Source organism: Dermacentor variabilis, chromosome 5 (assembly GCF_050947875.1).
Source record: "Dermacentor variabilis isolate Ectoservices chromosome 5, ASM5094787v1, whole genome shotgun sequence".
Lineage (NCBI taxonomy): Eukaryota > Metazoa > Arthropoda > Arachnida > Ixodida > Ixodidae > Dermacentor > Dermacentor variabilis.
In genome coordinates this window covers 84,560,240-84,581,120 of record NC_134572.1, presented here as the reverse complement: position 1 = coordinate 84,581,120, position 20,881 = coordinate 84,560,240, and the positions used below count along the sequence as shown (strand labels likewise).

Sequence of the window (20,881 nt, the reverse complement as noted above, 5' to 3'; positions counted from 1 at the left end):
GACCGAGCAAGAGATGTGCTATGAATGTACTATTTTCTGCTGTCTCCGAAATAGACGCACCAGCAATTCTGTGCTTTTAAAGCCTGCACGTTTCACACCTTGCACAAACTGCCAAGTGCACAATTTGGGCGATTGCTCATGCCCAACTTCCAGTTACACGTGACCACAGGAACATTAGTCTAATCTTTAGTGGCACTGGTAAGCAAGGCTTTATTTTTGTTTGCTGAAGAATATTCACTGGGATCCCCTCAGAAACTGTACAGTATGTGTCTAATGCTACACCAACTAGCCCAATTAATCATCCTACTGAAGTGATGAAGCATTTCATGCTTAAAAACTGTGCAGGAATCATCAATGATTGGTAATGAAAGCAAGTAGCTGAACTCTTCCAGAAAGCTATTCGCTCTATTAAAGGGACTTTTCTAAACCATATATCTCTCACAAACTTGCAATTTCGTGCACACTGTGACATGCTTACATACCCGATACACAGCTCTAGCTTGCCATTAGATACTTCCAGTGGGTGAAGTATGTCCATAATGCTATAAAGAAATGTGTGAATTATGGCGAGATCGAACCTCTGCCTTCAAGCCCAGCAGCCCAATGATCTAACCATTAGGCCATGATCGCATGCAAGTTTCTCTCGTGCCAAAGCCATTCTTCGATACATCTGGTGCGTGGCGTCACATACTTGTTTCTTGAATTATCCCCTTATAGTAGCTAGTATTTTAAGCTACTGTGTTACAGTGTACTGGCTTCGGGATCATCCCGCAAAAACATATAACTGGTCTAACAACTTGAAGAAAGTTATTCGCTTTTGAAATCCATGTGCTACCCGTGGGATGTTCCCATAGTGGTTGAGTGACTGCAGTGCTATATTTCACTTCGATAACTAAAGCATGAAACTATGGCTATACTGGCACAACTCGCTGTGATAAGGCCTTGTCCAGGATAACAAGGTGGTGTAAAATGACCTGTACCTAGCATGACTGGATGCCAACAACATGATCCACTATAGGGTTGTTCCAACGTAAGTATTTTGTTAAAAGCAAGGCGCTATTAATGTTGGGACAGCACCGTATCATCAATACTGTGTCAGTATCCTGAAAAAACAAAGTGGTTTGTTTCTTTGTAAATCATAGTTACCACACTCTCTAGAGGTAGAGCTAAACTTTTCCAAAATCCCGGCCCACACGTAGTGACATGGCAACCCAGTAGTGATTTAAGTAGAGAGCAATAGTAAATTGTGTGCTGTACACTGATGTAATCTCTGTAGAAAGAAGGAAACAAAAAACAATCACCTGGGCACCTAACCATCTCTCATCAGCTAGAAGCTTGTATACCGTTACACTATCAAGTGAGTTGCTGGGCTCTTGTAGATGCGGAAGACTTGCCTTTAAGCTGTTTGACCACCTCTCTTTTCTTGGCTGGAACAGTTTACAGAAAACTTATCCTATGCTATGAAGCGAGGTAACATTTGTGTGCGTCCACTGTTAAACTTCTAAAATTGTCCTTTTATGTCTTTCACGATGCATAAGACCACCACAAACGTGGTGCTGCCTCAGATCACAAAACAATAATGCATAGAGAAGTGAGATAAGCAGGCTTACAGAAAGCTGCATTTTGTATTCTCCAAAAGAAAAAAAAAATTATGGGACAGCTATCAGGAGATTTTTCACAGTCATAAAGAAGTCCTCTAAGATGCTACTGGATCCACAGCGACCTTCATCAGTGTCTGCGTGCTTATCAGTTTTGCATCTCTCTTCAACAGTGGCACTCTTAACCATCTCTGAAAGGTTGAAGAGTGGCACAAACACAGGTTGAGACACAACATCATGGCCTACAAAGCACACTGCATCCACCTAGCTCTTGGAATGACTCAATTCAGCACTCACACGTGTCCCCATCACATGACAATGCTCAACAAACAGCATTTTAGCATCTTATGCAGGACTTTTTGGATGGTAATCTGGAATTAATATCCACGAAAGTGGCCAATGTGGCAATCTGATTATCAACAGAATGATGGAAGGTAAATGCTTGTTAGTATACTTGGATTCAAATATTAATGTGATGCATTATATTACTTTGCAGTGTCTGGCTTGTTATGAAAAGTCACTGATACTGAACTGTACCTATACAGAATAAATCAAGCAAGCCACAAGTACACTTTCAGCCAAGCTAATTAACAATTTCCATCCCATCATTCCCATGGTTGTTGGGACAGCTACAATATAAGGCTGCCTCTAATAATAGACTTGAGAAATTACAGTTAAACTATTCTTTTTGAGTGACCACTTTCAAGGACTGCATCCCATTTTAGTGCAATCTTTAATAATGAAAGGGACATTGATGGACATACTGCCAAGTTAAGCCACACTGGTAGATTACACTTCTACAATACCAGAAACAAGACTTTCAGACAGAGAGAGAGAGAGAGGCTTTAAACAACAGGGAAAAACATAATATCAAATGATGGGGACTTTGAGATTTCTGCTTCAGCACTCCGCGATGTCATAAATCATGGGCTGTTTGGCCGAGGCTTGCTAACTCGAGCTTTTAGTGACCTGAACAGAGTAACACTAGTTGTAGCAGTTGGTGCTGATGTTGCCACATACAAGTCCCACTCATTTAGCCCACAGATACTTTCACTCTGCTTGCTGGAAATGACCCGCGCTCACCAGATTATATGAAATATCACAGCTAACTCTGCCTACTCTTGCACACTGGTTGGCGCATTACTATCTTTCTACTATTACATGTTGAGGCAATAATGTAACTGGAACATGTGTAAAGGAAATGCAGCTTTTCAAAAACAATTTTTTTTTTTCATTTGAATCTTTTTCTGAACATTGAATCAGGTTACCATGGGCAAAAATATGGTAAAACACAAAGAAGAGATTCACAAATTTCTTGCCAAAAGAATCTTAAGGTTAATTTGCTTACTAATAAGAACAATTACGAAAACAAAAGAGAACTCAAGTTTGCAACTTTTGTAGTTTCATTAGACAAAAAGGGACCCAAAGAAAAAGAAGTTTGCACTTCACTATATATGATTAATTAAAATCATTAGTTATAAGGGAATTTTGGTGAGCATTTGCTCCTTTGATAGCCCCACCCCCTTTTATTTAGCAGTAGTTTGGAGATGCCAAGAGATCCAACATAGTAGTATATAGCATTTCAGCCGGATCTGGCAATTCCCTTCAGTGTCTAACATGAATACTCGAGTGTGCAAGCCAGGCCAAGTTACAATATATGGAGTGCAGTTCTTCCAAATGGTCTGCAAAGTTGCCAAGATGTCACAAGTGGTGACCATGTGACAGGGACACAAGAGGAAAAATATATCACATACAACCCTGTCAAGAAAAGGCTGTCTCCAGCATTGTACGAGTATCTTAAACACACAAAAACAAGTACTAGAGAGTGCTCAATAAATAAGCATGCTTGCATCATTTAAAAAGAATATTGACAAAATGAGAAACTCGTACAAAAGATAGCTACATGCAGAATTGCAGAGCAAACCATATTTGGCTCCCTTAACAAGGTCACACTTTGGCATGAAGAACTGCAGGGTCTGTTCTTATTAGCAATCGTCTGCAGTAAGTAGCATACATTATGAATCTCATTTGTTTATGAAGCTCATTGGTGTAAAAATAGCGTTTGATTATACAGTGTTATGTAAATATAAAAAATAGAACACATAGACACCTTCCAATATACCATATCATTAAGCAAAAAAAAAAAAAAAAATTGAGGGAAGGGAGGTTGTGATGCATGTTACATACAAGAAGGCAAAAAATGCAGTGTAAGGGAATGTCATTATAATGCAGTGCAAACTGAGTTTTCCAGGACTGGAAATTAAAAATGCACTCTGGAAGCCTAAGCCTATACATACCACTACCGACAACAGTATATGCAAATACAGCATGATGATTATGTGCAAGTTCTGCTAGAAGGAATTATAAAAGACAATTTACAGCAGGGCTCTCCAGCTTCCATTCCTACGGCACCATTGGAGGATGCCAACTAATCTGCAACACTCCAACCTTCATTGGCACATCAAGCAGTCAAATCACAAAACCTTGCAGTGAATTTGTTCGAACACGAGGGCAGTTGCATTGTAATGCTGAACATCAATTTCTAAACAAACAGTAACCTGGATGCCTCCACATAAACTTCTATACTACAGATTGCAGTTAGCCAAGCCTGCTTCAATCAATCCCAATTTGCACATCAAAAATGAACTCCACAACCGGCATTCCCAAGGTCAAGTCATACAAAGTCCACACAGCTCGTGGATCATACATACACACATACTTGGCAAGTAGATGAGTGACCACCACCTTTAAACTCCTAGCAACATTGATCAATAAATAAGTGACAATAGTGACCTCCACTTCGTCGCTTTTCTTAAGTTGCACAGCGTTAAGCTTGCACAATGCGGAATTTACATTACAATGCTGCTTGCGCAAGACGCAACCAGAGCAAGGCGCTCAAAGCAGGGATTCTAACCATCCATCTCTTCCATCCTGCAGTGAATAGCCGTCTCCACAACCTCCAGGCTGGCATAGTCAAGCTCTTTGATGAGGCACAGCACGGCTGAAAGTATGTTCGCATTCTGCGGGTCCAACAAAAATACAATTTAGAAAAACAATGGCAGAAACAATAACAAATAAACAAGCTCTTGAGCAAAAGCCACTTCAGAGACTCGTCATGGGGCAGCACAGTACACCCAGTCCAACATGCTGGCAAACACGAGCTCTATATAGGCATACAGGAGAATATATAGACCTACAACACAAGCATTTAAGCTTTAAAATCCGAGTAACGTCATCCCTCACTCGCCTGTCACCATAAAACAGTTCATCTTTACAGGTTCTTTCAGTCGCTGTCCTCAGATAACCAAATAAATTACTCCAGCACATCGCACCTCCCACCTAACACACTCTAATACGGTGTATCTACCACATGCCCAGGGTTCCACTACATTCCAACATTCATCTTTTTGTGCACACAGCCCAAGAATGGAATAACCTTCCCTCTAATATCACCCTCATCACTGACATTTCTCGCATCAAGACTGCTTTTGAAGACCATTCATGAAGTCACAACATCTAACCTGACCTGCTACTTTTCAAGCACACCCCTTATGCAATATACTGATTATTGGTACCTTTGAGGTACTGAGAACAGTTGGTTAAGGTTAGATGGCGCAGCAGCCCTGCCTGGCTCTAATGCGCCAATGCATTATGAATAAATAAAGCTCCTACATTATTACCGTATTTGAATAAATATAATGAGCATATTCTTTCCTTAAAAATTTCTCGTCTTAGCATGTGTCTCGCGTTATATTTGGGTTCATGATATAACATGTCTCTCTTTCTGTGAACTAGCCCACTCAGCACTACCGCGACTGCTACCACATATGAGCCCTCCTGCGCATGCTACAATACCCTTGCCACTGCACATTTTGCACCACCTTCCTTCTCCTAATTCAGAACACTATTAGTGCTACATCAATGTGGTTATGGCATAGTAGTCGCAACCTTGCGCAAGACGATCGGCACTGTTGTGCAGACACGTCCTGCGAGTTGTCTTCGAAGCCACAATGAATCACCGTGGAATCTGCGAAAGGCTCTGCCGTGTTTGATTGTGTCGTGGGCATTTCTTAAAGAGACGCTAAAGGCAAATATTAAGTCAGGATAAAGTAATAGATTAGTACTCGAGAATCTTTAAGACATCAATATTAGCACAAACAGAGCCTTAGTAATCGAGAATTTGAGGTAAATGCACAACACGATTAGACTCCCCCGGGACATTCAAGTACTTGCCCAATGATAAAGGCACTCCTCATTTAAGTCCTGTCACTAATACTCAACCACTCATTATAAAAACATCATTGTATTGCATTACAAGACGAAAGAAACTACTACTTGTCCAGTTCTATTTCATATTTAGAAGAAAGAACACATTGACATAACCCTTGACAATGCTGTGAGCAGTCAAAAAGTTTCACGTTCGCTCGACTCTTCACCGCCCTTGCTTTCATGTTTCAGTAGTTTCGTTATCGCATAGTGCTGCGCTAGTTTTGCTACAGTCGAACCCGGATATATCGAATTCGACGGGGATCGGAAAATAGTTCGATATATCGAAAATTCGATATACAGATGTAGGCCAAAAAAGCACTCGCGATCCTAAAAAATTGTGGCTTACCGATTGGAACAGCCGCGAATCACATAGCATGTGCACACAATATGAAAGCTCTTTATTTCACGGAAAAAAAATAACTAATTTTGGGCTGCTTTTTCCTCTGGGAAATGAAGTTTAAAACACTAGTCTCAATCTTGTCGAGACTGTCCAGGTGCGAGAGCCCAGTGCCGTCCATTTCGCCGCAACAGCGCCGAATCAGGCTGAACGCTGACGCCAGTTCAGTGGCTGTGCACGGACGCGTTTCTTCGAAAACACAATTGCCCTTGTCATCGCTGGAATCACAATCTTGAATGCTAGCTATTCCGGCCACAATGTCCTCATCAGAGAAGTCGGCTACCGCTTGAACTTCGCTGTCAGCGTTAATGAAGTCATCAACAGTAACTTCGGACGGGACGGCGCCGGGAAAATTGGACAAGTCACGGAGCGCGTCCTCCAAGCACTCATCATCATCTAAAGCTTCCGGACATTCATCTCCGGCCACTTCAACGCCTGCGTTGCCGAAACAGTTAGCTACTGTGGCCTGCCTCACATCGCCCCAAGCGCCGGTAATCATCTGGATCGCGCCGAGCAGGTCAATCTTGAGATCGGTTCCCATGCAGAGGTTTATAAGGAGCCGTTGAATAAGTCGCTTCCAATAGCCTACCTTGAATGCCTTCATGATACCCTGGTCGAGGGGCTGCAGTCTCGCTGTGGTGTTCGGCAGGAGAAACTTCAATTCGATGTGCTACAGCTTGCAAGTGGTTTGATGGGCCGAACAGTTGTCTACCAGAAGGCAAATTCAATGGCCCGACTTGCCCAACTCAGCGTCCCAAGCCTGCAGCCATTCAACAAAAATTTGACGTGTCATCCAGGCCTTCCCATTACAGCCGTAGCGGACCGGAAGCTGTTAACAGTTCTTGAAGCAGAGCGGTGACTTGCTCTTCCCTATCACTAATGGCCGTAGCTTGCATGAGACGTCCATGTTGGCTGCAAGCAGCACTGACACATGCACTATGCTCATTTTACTGCCGTGACATGAGGTTCCACGAAGAGCGAGTGTCTTATTCTGCAACATTTGCCAAAAGAGACCAGTTTCATCTGCATTGAAGATTTCTGCAGGCGAAAACTTCTCAATGATCTTCGGCCACTCCTCAGAAAGCCACTGCTGCATTTCCTGGCTGCTGACAGCTCCACTTTCACCTGAAATGGCCTTTCCTACAATGCCGTGGCAGTTTTTAAAACGTTGCAGCCACTGCAAAAGTTCTCTTCGCCAAGAGCCGTAGCAAACCATTTGGCCTTTTCGATTAACATCGGGCCATCCACGGGAATATTTTTCGCTCGGATTTCAAGAAACCACGTATAGAGTGCCTTCTCTACTTTGTCAAAAGCAGCAGGGCGCACACGACCCGCTCCCGAGTGACTTTCCTCACCTGCTATAAGCTTGATGTCCTGCTTGCTTTTTAACAATGTACTTAAAGTACTCCGCGGAATGCCGAATGCGTCTGCCATGGAGGACTTCTTTTCTCCATTCTCGACACGCCAGATTACTTCAAGCTTTCTTGCAAAGTCCAGATTCTTCCTTTTTTTATGTCCGCGGATGCCATAGCTCACCAGATGACCGCAATCACACACGCTACACACGGCACGTTGAAACAGAGGTAAGCACAACAAAACGCGCGATGCGCAGATGGAGCAGTCCAAGTGAAGCCTGTTCGAGCGGCAGTCAATGGGGCTGCGAAGGAATGACAAAGGGAAAAGAAAGAAGAGAGCGAGGAAAAAGATCAGTGGAATATGCCGTCGAAGGCGCTGTGTTCGTTTTTTGAGCCCTATCTGGCTCTCTTGTCTCCCCTGGCCCACGAGCGACCGTGCCGACCCCTCACTCTCTTTCTCTCTCCCTTTTCCCAGGAAGCATTGGAAACGTCGCCGCGTCTCCATGCCGCGCACTCTCTTCGCTGAGCTCCAATGCCCTTGCCCAATGCACACGCCGGCGGTAAAGGAGGAGCGAGAGTTTTCGCGCCGATGGGACGCAAGAACGGGGGAAAGGCTCTGCGTCTCCGTCGCTAGGCGACGGCCGCGCATGCGCAGAGGAGGAGCCTGCTGACTGACTCTGCGGAAATGTTTTCCCCTGAGGACCGGACACGAATGTCTTTGGGAAAAGCGCACTTTCCAGGGGCGCCGCGCCGCGTGGCGTTCGATATATCAAATGTCCGACGAAAATGGAATTCGATATACTACGCAATTGTCCTATACTTTAACATAGTATTTTCAAGGGGTTAATCTGTGTGTTCGATATAGCCAATAGTTCGAAATATGCGGGTTTGATATATCCGGGTTTGACTGTATCTCACAAAACTTGCATAACTGCCTTTAGTGCTGCCTGTCCAATAACCTTGGTGGGTGTCACAGAGGATGATGCCATTCCCACAGACAGTGACAAAAGATGTCAGTACTCGTCCTTTCACTCTGTTTTGCAATGGCACTTTGCAGTAACGATGATTAAAGCCCTGCAGGCATCCGCTTTATACATAGTTTCCTGTTTCTTTGTGGTGCCAATTCACATTACAATCGCAATACAGCAGAACCTCATTGATACGTTCTCGTTATGCACGTTTTCCCGGCACCAATGTTTGCAATCGAAAACACAAAAAATGACCCACTAGAGTTATGCTCATTTTTAACAGTTCATACGTTCCCGGAAAACCCGATTTTTTGGCACCAACGTTCAGTATGTCACCAAACTCCGATCGCATGATATGCTTTCCGGCCGCTATCTCCTATGTAAACAAGAAAACGTGAGGCATGTGCTATCGAGAACAGTCTATAGCTGCCCACTACAGCAGCTTCACCGCAATACACAACATCTGTCTGTCTGTCTCACGTGACAACGCCGGCGCGCACACAGTTTCTCATTTCGGTACCAGCAAATCTTCTCCGGGGTCGTTGCACGCACTATTCACAGCTATCACAGCCAATCCTATTGCGATAAGCATCTTCGCCTATCTGTTTCACAACGTGTGGTGCCATCGAAAGCGTAGCACACGCTTTTAATAGGCGATAACTGAAATGTGCCGCTGTTCCCGGCTGCAGGCGGCACAATTTCGGAATCATGTTTTGCTACGGCGACATCCAGTGTCGCCCCTCAGCTCAATCTTGTTTCTGTTTCCCATTGCCCTCTTAACACAACATGCAATACGAAAACAACAAAACACGTCTCGAGCCACCGGAGCACCACCAGCTCAACAAGCATCACTGTCTTGCACTGCAAAGATACGCACAACGCTTTGCGTTACCTAGATGTGAACAATAGTTGAGTTTGTCAACCTTTAGTGTATCAATTTGGATTGTACGTTTTCCTGGTTAGCACGTTTTTTTCTCGCAGTTTTTTCCTAAATGTATGAACGAGGCCCTACTGTTTATATTTTTTTTCTTTTTCTGAGAGCCAGAAAGTCCCCCCTTGCATTATATTTGTAGTTGCATTATTTACGTGCAAATATGGTACACATTTTTGAATGCCTGCATGTTTATCAACAGCGGGGGAACAAGGAAAGCTACAAGCTGGAGCCAGAGCGTTGACAAGAGAACTTTTCTTCAGAGCAAGTTGCCTTGTCAGAACGTTGGACCCAGCCTGTGGCCTCTTTACCTACTGTTGATCCCTCCCAGACTCCCATCTTCCACAGAACCTCCGTCTTGTTAAGATAGTGGATAGCCAGGCTGGAATGTATGAGGACGTACTACTGCAAACAGCACAAAAAAGAACAGGGCTAAAATTAAGGGAACACAGCGCCTGTGTTGTGTGTTCCCTCAATCTTAGTCCCATTCTCCTGCAATAGTACATCCTTTTTGGGACATTTATCAGGCTCACAATCTTACTCTGCATCAGATGCTAGCTTCCGATTTGCTCTGCACAAAACAGGCAAGGACTGCAGTTAAATGTGGTATTAAACAAAATTGCACTGAGAAATGCCACCTCGGCACGACATTCAAGCGTTAACAAGCCAACGGTTTACTCAGAAGACCCATTTATGCCTGGCTCTAGGTCTGACTCCAGGGAGCGCATGTGCAGGTACTCCACGAAGGAAAACCTTTTCAGTGGGACGTTTATTCTGTTGTTGTTGGCAGTGAGACAAAGGTATTTATGGAACATATTGTAGTAGATGGTCACAACTCAGTACTCTGCACACACTGCACTCTAAAAATCTTCTAAGACTCTTAGGAGGCTCTTTAACAACATTGTGGAAAGGAAACACTTCATAACACTGACCCTGTTTTTGCCCCCCTTGGGCAGCAGGCGAGTTGGAGAGCCTTTCTCAGCCTTGTGTGACCTGTGCACTTCGGCATACATAGCAGCACCACCTCGTGCGTTACCGTCGACTGGCGGTGGGGACATCAGTGCGTCCGACTCCAGGGAGTGTGTGTGCAGGTACTCCACAGATGAAAACCTTCCCAGTCAGACATTTTTGTTGTTGTGGTCAGTGAGAGAAAGATAAAAGATATTTTCAACAACAACAACAAAAAAAAACAGCAACGAGGCCAGCAACGAGTATCCAATCTTGATTGGATACTTTTGGCAATACTGTTACTTCATTTACACACGGTAACGTTCAGCCTTGTGCTTTGTTGCAGTGATGGGCATCAATTGTGCAAAGATTTCACCGCTAAGGGGTATTAAAGTACATGCCCAAATTATATGAATGTTCAAATGGTATTGGTATTCATTGGGATTGCTTCTCTTGGTGCAGCCAATCAACATGCAATGGAAGTGATACCTATAACCAAAAGTGATCAAGGCTACAGCCCATATCTAAACTCTGAGGAAATGCCAAGAGTGGCTGGTCTGTACACTTTCTGTATCACACGACAGTGTGTATGATTACAAGCAACCTCTCAGCAACACAGAACAAAACGGAAAATTAATTTCAGCAAAGTGTTGGCTTGGGTTAGTTGGTTAGGCGACATACTAAAAACGGCACAAAAGGCATAAGCACGCCATCTTCACATTCGTCCATGTCATTTGGATCGTTTCCAGCAAATGCTGCAAAATGTTTTGCAAAATCCCTGGTTATGGCTTAGAAATTTATTGATGCTGATAAAGTTCCAGAGAGATGACTGCATCCTTTGGGAAGGGGGGGGGGGGCAGAGAGAAGCAGAAAAAGAAACCTTACCGTCGAGTGTCACCTAGTTGAGCATTGGCCTGTCTTGCACCTACAGGGTCATCACCTTCAAAAAGTGCCATTGGATCACAGGTAATTTCTGCACTTTTGCGCAACCTATATGAAAAAAGTGAAAAAAAAGAAAAGTGTTTATCCTTGCACTGCAAAGGAATTGCACATGCTATGTGTACACATGGTGGTTAAAGATAAACTTTGTTATCCAAATGCTCAGCCGTTATGTGGAATGGTTAGAGCATTACCGGGTATACAGTATGTGAAGATGTTCCAATGCCAATAAATAAGATGGCTTTGTGCTTTCTCTAGTCCAGCGCTGCGACTGACAGTTAGCTTCACATAAAGGTATTTGTCCCCTTATATTCAAACATACATAAGACCTCCGACACCAGTGTCACAAAACAGTTGAATGGTATTATCTTTCTGCTTATTAAAGCTAGTGGTATTAGGACTACAGGGAGAAAGCAGGAAACGAGAGAAGCATACATAGATGAACAATCTTGTTCTATGTTTTCCTTTCAAGCTATAACCATAGTACCATAGAAAATTACCAACTAACCTAATGTATCACACTACCACTAACAAAGTCTGCTTAGTTTTCCTGAATGTCGCAGCTGCTTCCAAATGCACACTGTCGCTTTTGCCGATATGACTTGTCGTTTCACTCTTTACTCATACTAGAGTACCTATTATGTAACGAACTTGTACCGCCTATATATAAACCCTTTCAAATTACAAGCTTCCCACGTGTAGTTCTCTATTTCTTTGTATTTTTGCACCAAATTCTGGAATACTGCCTTTTTTTCCAGTTGGAACTAAACCCCCAAAATTAAATTTAGCACATTTTTTAAAAACGTTTCTGGACTGTAACCAAGAATGGTGAGTACCAATTTTTTATGCTTGATAATGACGACAGCAGGAAACAAGAATAGGCATACTTGATTATATGTGACCACGCTGCATAGTTCAGCCCAACAACAGAATCCTATAACCAAACTCGAGGGAACAGCACAAGCTACAAGCAGTTGCTTGCCACCCATCTCTGGTGCAGTTATGCATTTTGTTCTGGGGATACCCCACTGAGCCGGGCTTATCCTGGAACCTGTTTGCTGGCTTTTTCTCAATCATACTCTTGTTTTCTTGCGCAGCAACTGCAGCTGGCATTTTCCCTGAGTCATCTTTTCTTGTGGTCATGTGACATTCTGTGAACCCAGATGGCAACCACCTTTCCTATTAAAACAGAGGAACAGGTAACTTGAGCAAGACTGATTTCAATGATAATAAAAACTGTCTCGAGAGATGGAGCATGCCCTTTGATCACCTATTGGTAATGACAACTAGACCCTTGTCGCTGAGCAGTGTCCACAGGACTGACCTTCGGCCCGAGTGATCCATCAGTGTCTGGACCCGTGCATGAAATGCATGCTGCTCGGCAGGTGACATGCCCTGGCACGAGGCGTGGCTGTCCTGGGGCATGTTGGGGAGCACAGGAGAGCAGGCAGCTTCGGCAAGCCGGGGGGGATCTTTACATGGAGTGCTGCACAATAAACAGCACTGTTACATGTACCGAACACATACAGGTACATGCATGCATAAACACATAACTAAAGCATGACAGCTTGCAAGATGCCCTTGCCACTGCATTGAAAGTGGACAAAATAAAATAAACTGAAATTATTTGCATATTTTATTTTTGCTAGGTTATTACATTATTTACTTAAATAAGTGCTGGAAGCTGACTATTGTCGAACAGATAATGGTACACATTATGGTAGATCCAAATAAAGGATTCAAATGTAGTTTACTTAAAGGGACGCTAAAGTGAAAAATGATTTCTTCTCCATCAGTAAATTACTGTTCTACAATACCAAAAACACCCCTCTTATAACGATAAGACGTTTGGTAAGCCAGAAAAAGTGAAAGTATGAAATACGGGTGGCGACGCCTACTTAAGTTTCCGCACCTGGGGGCTGTGATGTCTTGGATTTTGATGGCATCTTCTAGGGCCTACTAATTATATATAGCGGCACAGATTGACTACATTGTGTTCTAAAGGAACGAAATATTAAACATGGCAAGTTTCAGGAACCTTTATTCAGCCAACACGGCCCCGATGCGAAAACATACTTTGGAATCCCTGACATCATGTTGACATACCGGCGCTGAGGTTTCAGCGCGAAATTCAAATACTGATATTTGGACCTTCATTTTCTCATCTAATAATCAAACTATTTTTTTGAAATGACTGCCTACAGGGTTCTCAAACAATGCTTCATTAGTCTAAACTGATTTATTGTTTCGCTTTAGTGTCCCTTTAAGCACTTTCATAACAGACTTACTATAACTTCATAACTACAGAGTTGCAGAGCTTTTCCATATCTTCAAATTTTGCATTTCATTTTTTTTTCTTTATGAAAGCCAATGGCTGAAATTCGATATCTGATAATTACAAAATATCCTTTTTTTTTTTTTAATGAAGCAACTTTCACCAAAACCAGTTCAGTGGTTTCCTAATAACTGTACTTGTATGCTCCAGATATACTTGAATAGGAAATTGCAAATTGGCATCAGGTTAAACATTATCTAAATCACAGCAAAAGCATTACGACTACAAGAAAAGCACAGCAACACACAGAACCAAGTTGAAATGATGCCGACAATGAAAGTTGTTCAATTAGTAGTGAAGTTTCGCTTTGGCAGGTTAACCTATAATGACGGACACCACAAACACTACATGAGTGCCCCAGAGCAAGAGATAATGTGCAAATCACATCTTTGCCTCCAGAAAACATATGCCGCCAAAAGTCTTTAACAGGTAAGCATAAAATGATCTATGCAGCTATCTTCCACTACATAAAAAGCTTACACAATGACTGCATTTGCACATCCTCTCAAAGCAGCGGCACTTCTACCAAGCTGTGCATCGCGGTGAAATGGTGATTGCAAATCTCTCTATACACAAGTGACGCCCCCATACAGGTGATAACAAAGACCACAAAGGTGGGGAGGCAAACACAACGAAAAGCCTGCCATCACATCTTTTGCACATTCAGAATGTGCAGAATTTTAAGCCAAACAAAATGCGCACTGAACATTTTCATAAATGCCGACAACTGCAATAACATCTATACGCCAGCCTTTACACGCATAAGCTGACATGCAACCAGCAGATCCTTCCTAATGGTGCAGGCTTTAATCGGCTTAGGCACACAAAGTTAAATGGAATGAACAGATTAGCTGTTCATTCGACTATTAGGCATGGAGTTGGCAGCATATAGGCCAATTGAAGCCAATTATTGTGTACTGTTGAGACTAATATTAGCATACTGCAATGACTACTCTAGTATTAACTAAAGTGTTGTCGACACAGCATTTTAGCAGCTTGGCTTTTTTGTAAGATGTCTGGAGCTAGATGCTGCCACAAAAGTGATCATTGGTGCACAAGATCTTTTGTTATGGAAATGCATAAAGCCTACTAACCATGACAACGGCAACAAACGAAAAATGCATGGCCATAGCAGGCATTCCACTTAAGTGGTCCTTACTGTACTGCATTCTTTCTAATGTTTAAATTCAGCTAATTGGATCTGCTCTAACCTGCTCATGTCCTATACTAGCACACGGAAACCATAGCCAGTTATACCTAGCCACTGGAGGGTTAAAGGTGGCTGCCCTGTTTGGCATATTCGCTTCTGCGGCAGGCACTTCCACATCCAGCTCCCTTGGCCGTGGAACATTGCTGTACTTGTGGTGTCCATCCTCAGAGCCGTTCTGCTGGGCCTGTGGTGGGCTGAGCCTGGCTGATGGCTGGCTGCCACTAGACTGCTGACGGTTGTTGTGATTGCTGCTAGGTGCTGTCTGTGGCATCTTGTCCTCGGCAGCAGCAGTGTCGAGGGTAGGAAGAGTAAGCACAGCCCCTTGTACCTGGGCTCTCTCAACCTCGTGGCTCTGAACAGCTGGTACAGAGAACCACAGAAAATAGCAAGGTAAGCGGCAGAAGCTGTAATGGCCTGTGTTTTGTGTGAGAATTCGCAACAAGAAAACGTGATTGACCGTTCCTGCCTTCTTAAACCTGAAGGCCGTCAGCTCAACATAACAGCGTTAAGAGTGCCACCTCACTTTAGACCTATTCACATGCTCAAGGAGTTACATACATTCACTGATGAATCCTAGCACAATAATTTGCATACCAAATTTAATTGCTACAATATGTTAATATAAAGTGTGACTAGGTAGTTGTTTGGCTGGTTTTTGACTGTCGTAACCAGCATTCTGCATGTGGCTAGTCAGCAGTTCAAAGCACTAAGACCGTAATACCGACTATTCAGCAATTACACAAAGTAATTTTTAAATCTGTTTTATATCAGCAGTAACCTATAAGCAATAAACCACCAAAAGCCAAACTGGTAAATAAACTGCTGGAATCAGGTTCCCACATATGTGTGTTTTTTAGCAGAGATTTTGCAATTGTGTGCTCTAATTGCACAAGTGTATACACTACTATTTTTTTTACTCCTAGGGAGGAAACAAAGGGGAGCACAGAGCACTTTCTTGTGTTTTCATTCTAGCCAAACACCAACTGTTGTTGCCTCAAATAGGTGATCTTTAAACATGTCATTCTAGAAGCTCTTGGGGACATATTATGCAGCTAATAAATGTATTTACTATATGACTGCTACACATCTGCAGATGCCTGTCTGTTCTAACTTTATTACACCTACATTACCCTTTTTCTTAACATCCACTAAATTCACTGCTAAATTCATTAGTAGTCATGCTAATGAATTTTAGTAAAAGTGCAAACTTTTCTCTAATCTCATGTGCTTTGTATAGAGCAACTGGTACATTGTTGCTGCCTAATTTTACACTGCCCTAATGTACAAGCATGAGAAAGAATTCATGGCTGAAGTGGTGTTCCTCCGAATTTTAATAATTCCCATGTTCCATTTATCAGCATTGTGACATCTTGGGGGGATATGGAGGGTGGGGTGCAAATCATGTCACAGGAAACAGCACTACTAACTCACCCGCCGTGGTAGCTTTGGTGTTTTGATGCTAAGCCCAAGACCAAACAATCAAATCCCAGCAAAGGCGGCAGTACTTCGATGGGGGCGAAATGTAAGAACACTCATGTATCATGCATTGGGTGCACGATACAGAGCTCCAGCTGGCCAAATTAATGCGGAGTCTGCCTTATGGCTTGCCTCATGATCATATTGTGGTTTTGGCATGTAAAACCCTAGAATTTACTTATTTTGCTACTAACCTAGAAAGACCTCATTCTTCAAGCCTTTGAATCAAAAGAAATAGCACTAGGAATTTTTGTTGATTTTCATACAGCACTTGACTGCATAGACGATCAAACACTAATTGCTAAACTTAATTTCCATTGTTTTCATGGAACATTTCTGTAAATAATGAAATCTTATCTTGGTTTTAGGCATCAGCAAGTAATCATAAATAATGAGGCATCCGACATCAAGCCTATACTTTCCGGTGCCCCAGAGGAAAGCCCACAATTGGCATCGCTGCTGTTTATTCTGTATGCAAATGCTATTGTCAGTACTGATCATGATGTCACATATATTATTTATGCACATGACACTAGTTTATTTCTTACAGGAACAGACGTGATCAATTTGCAGCAGCTTAAATTCGCAAAAGTGAGCTTATACTATTCATTATACAAATGTTGCCATTCTAACTCATTATTAATCAACATTGAAAAAACAATAACCATGCCCTTCAGACCAAGGAATAAGGCCATACATGAAACTAGCTTTCTCCTAAGAATCGGTTCCTCAAATATTCAAACAGTTTGTGTAATCAAAACACTTGGCCTAGACTTTGAACAGTAAATGTCCTGGAACAACCACATTTCACTGATCTCAAGCCGAATTTTTATAAATGCTAAAATTTTAGGAATGTTGTGCTACATAATGCTGCTCTCCATTAAAAATAATTTTAATTATTTATTTCTTTCGGTTATAGCTACTGTTGATCGGTGTGGGTAACTACTACATTTTCCAACATTCATCAATTGCACTGCACATTATTAAAAAATGCACCATACATAATATTTGCTAATGCACCGTATGACAGCCACGCTATCCCCCGGTTTCCTTTCTTTAAGAACTCAATATTATTCCCATACCATAACTATACAATAAATTTCAAATGAGTCTCTGCCACTCAAATATGCAACAGTCATTCTTCACAAAGCTTGCTAATTTAAAACTAGATAGTGACAACATTTGGTGCATTCAAAGAGTTATAGTTATGGTAACCATATGTTGTCATACAATTTGCCATAATCATTAAACAGTTCCTTTAATAATAAATAGTTATCTAACCCACATGCATGTGAATCTACTCACATTATCATGTGTCATGTATAGTTTGTGAATTTCTTGTATATATTTCAGTTCACTAAAATTGTATAAATCATTTACTGATCAGTGACTTTCTTTATTCAATTATTGTTATCACATTGTTTTCTCTGGTATTGTTATATTGCTCTTAGTTTTTTTTTTTCAGTGCTTTACTGCCGCCATGTAATTGCTTTAGTTACTGTTTATATGTATGCTACAAAAATGCCAAGTTTCTGCAAGGGGCACAGACCCTTAATGAAGCCCTTGAAGATTGATTTTGTCTATTTGTGATGTTAATTTGATTTAAAAATCTGCGTGAGCATATGACCCACTAATGCTGCAACTACAGATTATTCTGACACAGTGATCTAACATTGAGCTAATATATGGCATGAAAGGCCACAACTAACATTTACGTACAATAGAATAGCATGAGCCACTAATTAAAATAAATACACATGAAAATACACTAAAAGGGCATATTATGCACTGTACGTCAATCGGAACTACTGTTTAAAATGCGCTGTGCACCTCACATGTAGGGATGAATGCCCATAATATGTAAAGCACATCGTCCCAACATTCTTCCTGTCAGACACTTATTCATATGTCCGCTTTTAGAATTGCACGGTCTAATATTTGTACTTTTTCGATTACCTGCTCACCGGCACAACACTTATCGAAAGTATAATATGTGCAACAGAAATGTGCTCAGTTCCGGTTATTAGATTAATTTTCAGGTAGAACAGCAGAGACTTACTTTGATTGTCCAGTTTCTGCAAACTTGGCAGATGCCTCAACACCGTCATCCTGTAGGTTTCACTTTCCGCACAAGGGTTGTCGGCCAACCAAAGATTTTTAAGCTTCGGAAGGTCTTTTAAGTACAGAACCTCGTTCAAGTCTCGAATGTTGTTCTTTCGTATGTAAAGCTCCTGGAGATTCTTGCAGTGCGCGAAGTCTGCTAGTGTGCTGATATTGTTGACGCTGGAAGAAAATAGCAGGCGAAATGAGAACACGGAAAGACGACGAGATTAAACTGGGGCACAGAAACCTCAGCGCAACTTGCAACTTTCTGTTCCTTTTCTTTAAGGAAACGCACCTTAACGAGAGGACTTCGACGTGAGACATCTTTCGCACGATGCTGACGTCCTCCAGCTCGCTTCCCCTAAAATCGACGGTTCAAATGTAAGAAGTAGCACACATCACGACAGAGTAGTTGACAAGTCAAACGTACCAGCAGTTTAGTTTCCGAACGCTCTTCAGATCCTGAGCTCGCGTTCGCGACAGGACACAATTTTCCGTGAGCACACTCATTGCCGATTTTTCCCGTGGTTCCTATGCGCGGTTGACAGGACACAGCTTTAAGGAAGGTAAAATAAGCGCGCGAAAGAAGCTATGACAAACATCTTACCTTCTTAGATCATCAACACAGGTCTCGATCCCCGACTACCTTCACGTCGATGACCATAGCCAAAGGCACACTATAGACACGGCACGACTACACGAGTAGGCGCCGAATAATGTCCACTGGTCCAACGGCGCGGCGATTTTCGATCAAGGGCCTTGTGTATACCATGTTAGGCAATGAACACGGACACGGTGAACGACTAGCAGTCATTGCATAGCAGAAGGAAATATCACGCCGTTGATCAATTTCACGCGCTTATCGCAGTAACAATGTTCAGGAATTTAGTCCGTGTGGCTAGGACGAAGATAAACAATGCGCGGTTCCCCTGCATTGCCTTGACAACACGGTCACACCGCGAAACGTCTACTACATCGGCGCGGCTCACGTAAACACCGCTTCGCCATTTACGGTGTAGTACACCCGCCGGAGAGCACCGGACTGTGCACACCCATAAGTACCCAAGCACTTCCGCGTTGTCATAACACACATACGCGCGAGTAAGACTCGCGACTGAAGTTTTTATGTCGCTATGAGGTCACATTTAGTTGCTTTCTGTGTCAACAAAAGTGAAAAATATGTGCGAGGTATAAATGTTATGAGGTATAAGCCGCTGCCATAGGCTACTGCTGCGCGTACAATGCGGAGGAATACAGTCCGATGTGAAGTGAGTGGTAGTTGTTACAAGGGTTGGTACTCCTTACCGCAGGCCGCGCCGGCACGTCACATGACTTGTGCCGTTGCTATGGGTACCGTGATGGTTCGGTCGCATTCGCCTTCAGTATTGCGTTACGACACGGTGCTGCTCTACAAATCCCGTCACGGTAACAGCAAAGTTAGCAGTAGATATAAGTAGCCCAACTGTTCTGTGGCTGTCGCATGTGCACGCTATAGCGTTAAGGGCACCGTGTCGCAGAAAATCCGGTGTCGGCGTCGTAGCCGGCGAAAAATGTTCCATACGGCACTGAAGTTCTTCTATCACTAAAGTTGCTCATACCTTGTCTTACATTCTCTACAAAGTTATTCCTAGGAATATTGAGAAAGACAACCCACAAACAAATCATGAGAAGTCAACAAAGACACCAAGGAAAACATAGGGGAAGTTACTTGTACCTACTAATTGAATTTAAAAAATGATAAATTATTGGAATGAAAGTGGGTGAATAAACAGCTTGCTGCAGGTCGGGAACGATCCCACGTCTTCGCATTACGCGTCCGATGCTGCATGCACGAACCCACAAACAAGTGTCACGAAACAAAACACTGACAATGCATACCTCTATGTTAAAGCTTCTCAGAACGAAATATACAAAAAGTGCGAAACAAGATCAGCCCACGCAAGAGGCTGCATTTCTAAAAAAGCTCGCCTTCGTGCATAGCGTTCGCCGCCAGAGTTTCCCGGTAAACATTCCGGTTGCATAAGCTGCAGTTGCCGAGAATTGCGTGAGAAGTTGGGGGATCTTTGAATGCTATTGCATGTCACTCTTAAAAGGCGAAGTTTAAGTGTTCTCAAAATTTTTTCACTCTTGCAATGTTTTGCACCCACGAGCGGATTCAGTGCTCATTAAAAAAAAATATCAGCTTCAAAATTTTTAAGCTCTATTGAAGCGCAAACGTGAATCAAAATTTTGCCGAAGTCACGCATGTTTGATCGTTGGGTTGACATAAGGATCTGTAGCAGCTTTTAGTCTGCACGAGTGCAGCACATCTGGGCATTTTTGACCCTGCTTAAACTGATGCAGACTGTTGTG

At 42.6% G+C, this 20,881-nt stretch overlaps 1 protein-coding gene across 2 annotated transcripts; it reads right to left on the bottom strand.

The window, feature by feature from the left end:
* Positions 1-228: 228 nt before the first annotated feature.
* On the bottom strand, positions 229-19,794 carry LOC142582918 (uncharacterized). Of its 2 annotated transcripts, none has more exons than XM_075693049.1 (10): positions 19,137-19,794; positions 18,960-19,084; positions 18,825-18,890; positions 18,486-18,709; positions 14,998-15,310; positions 12,730-12,891; positions 11,352-11,456; positions 10,451-10,628; positions 4,513-4,618; positions 229-1,789 (listed from the first exon to the last, which is right to left on the bottom strand). In XM_075693049.1, exons 2-10 carry the CDS (start codon positions 19,037-19,039, stop codon positions 1,650-1,652), a joined length of 1,374 nt encoding a protein of 457 aa, XP_075549164.1. In that variant the 5' UTR covers positions 19,040-19,084; positions 19,137-19,794; the 3' UTR covers positions 229-1,649. The 2 variants fall into 2 exon arrangements, with proteins under 2 accessions (XP_075549164.1, XP_075549163.1); XM_075693048.1 differs by having other exon boundaries at positions 18,960-19,060; positions 19,137-19,793.
* Between the last annotated feature and the right edge of the window lie 1,087 nt (positions 19,795-20,881).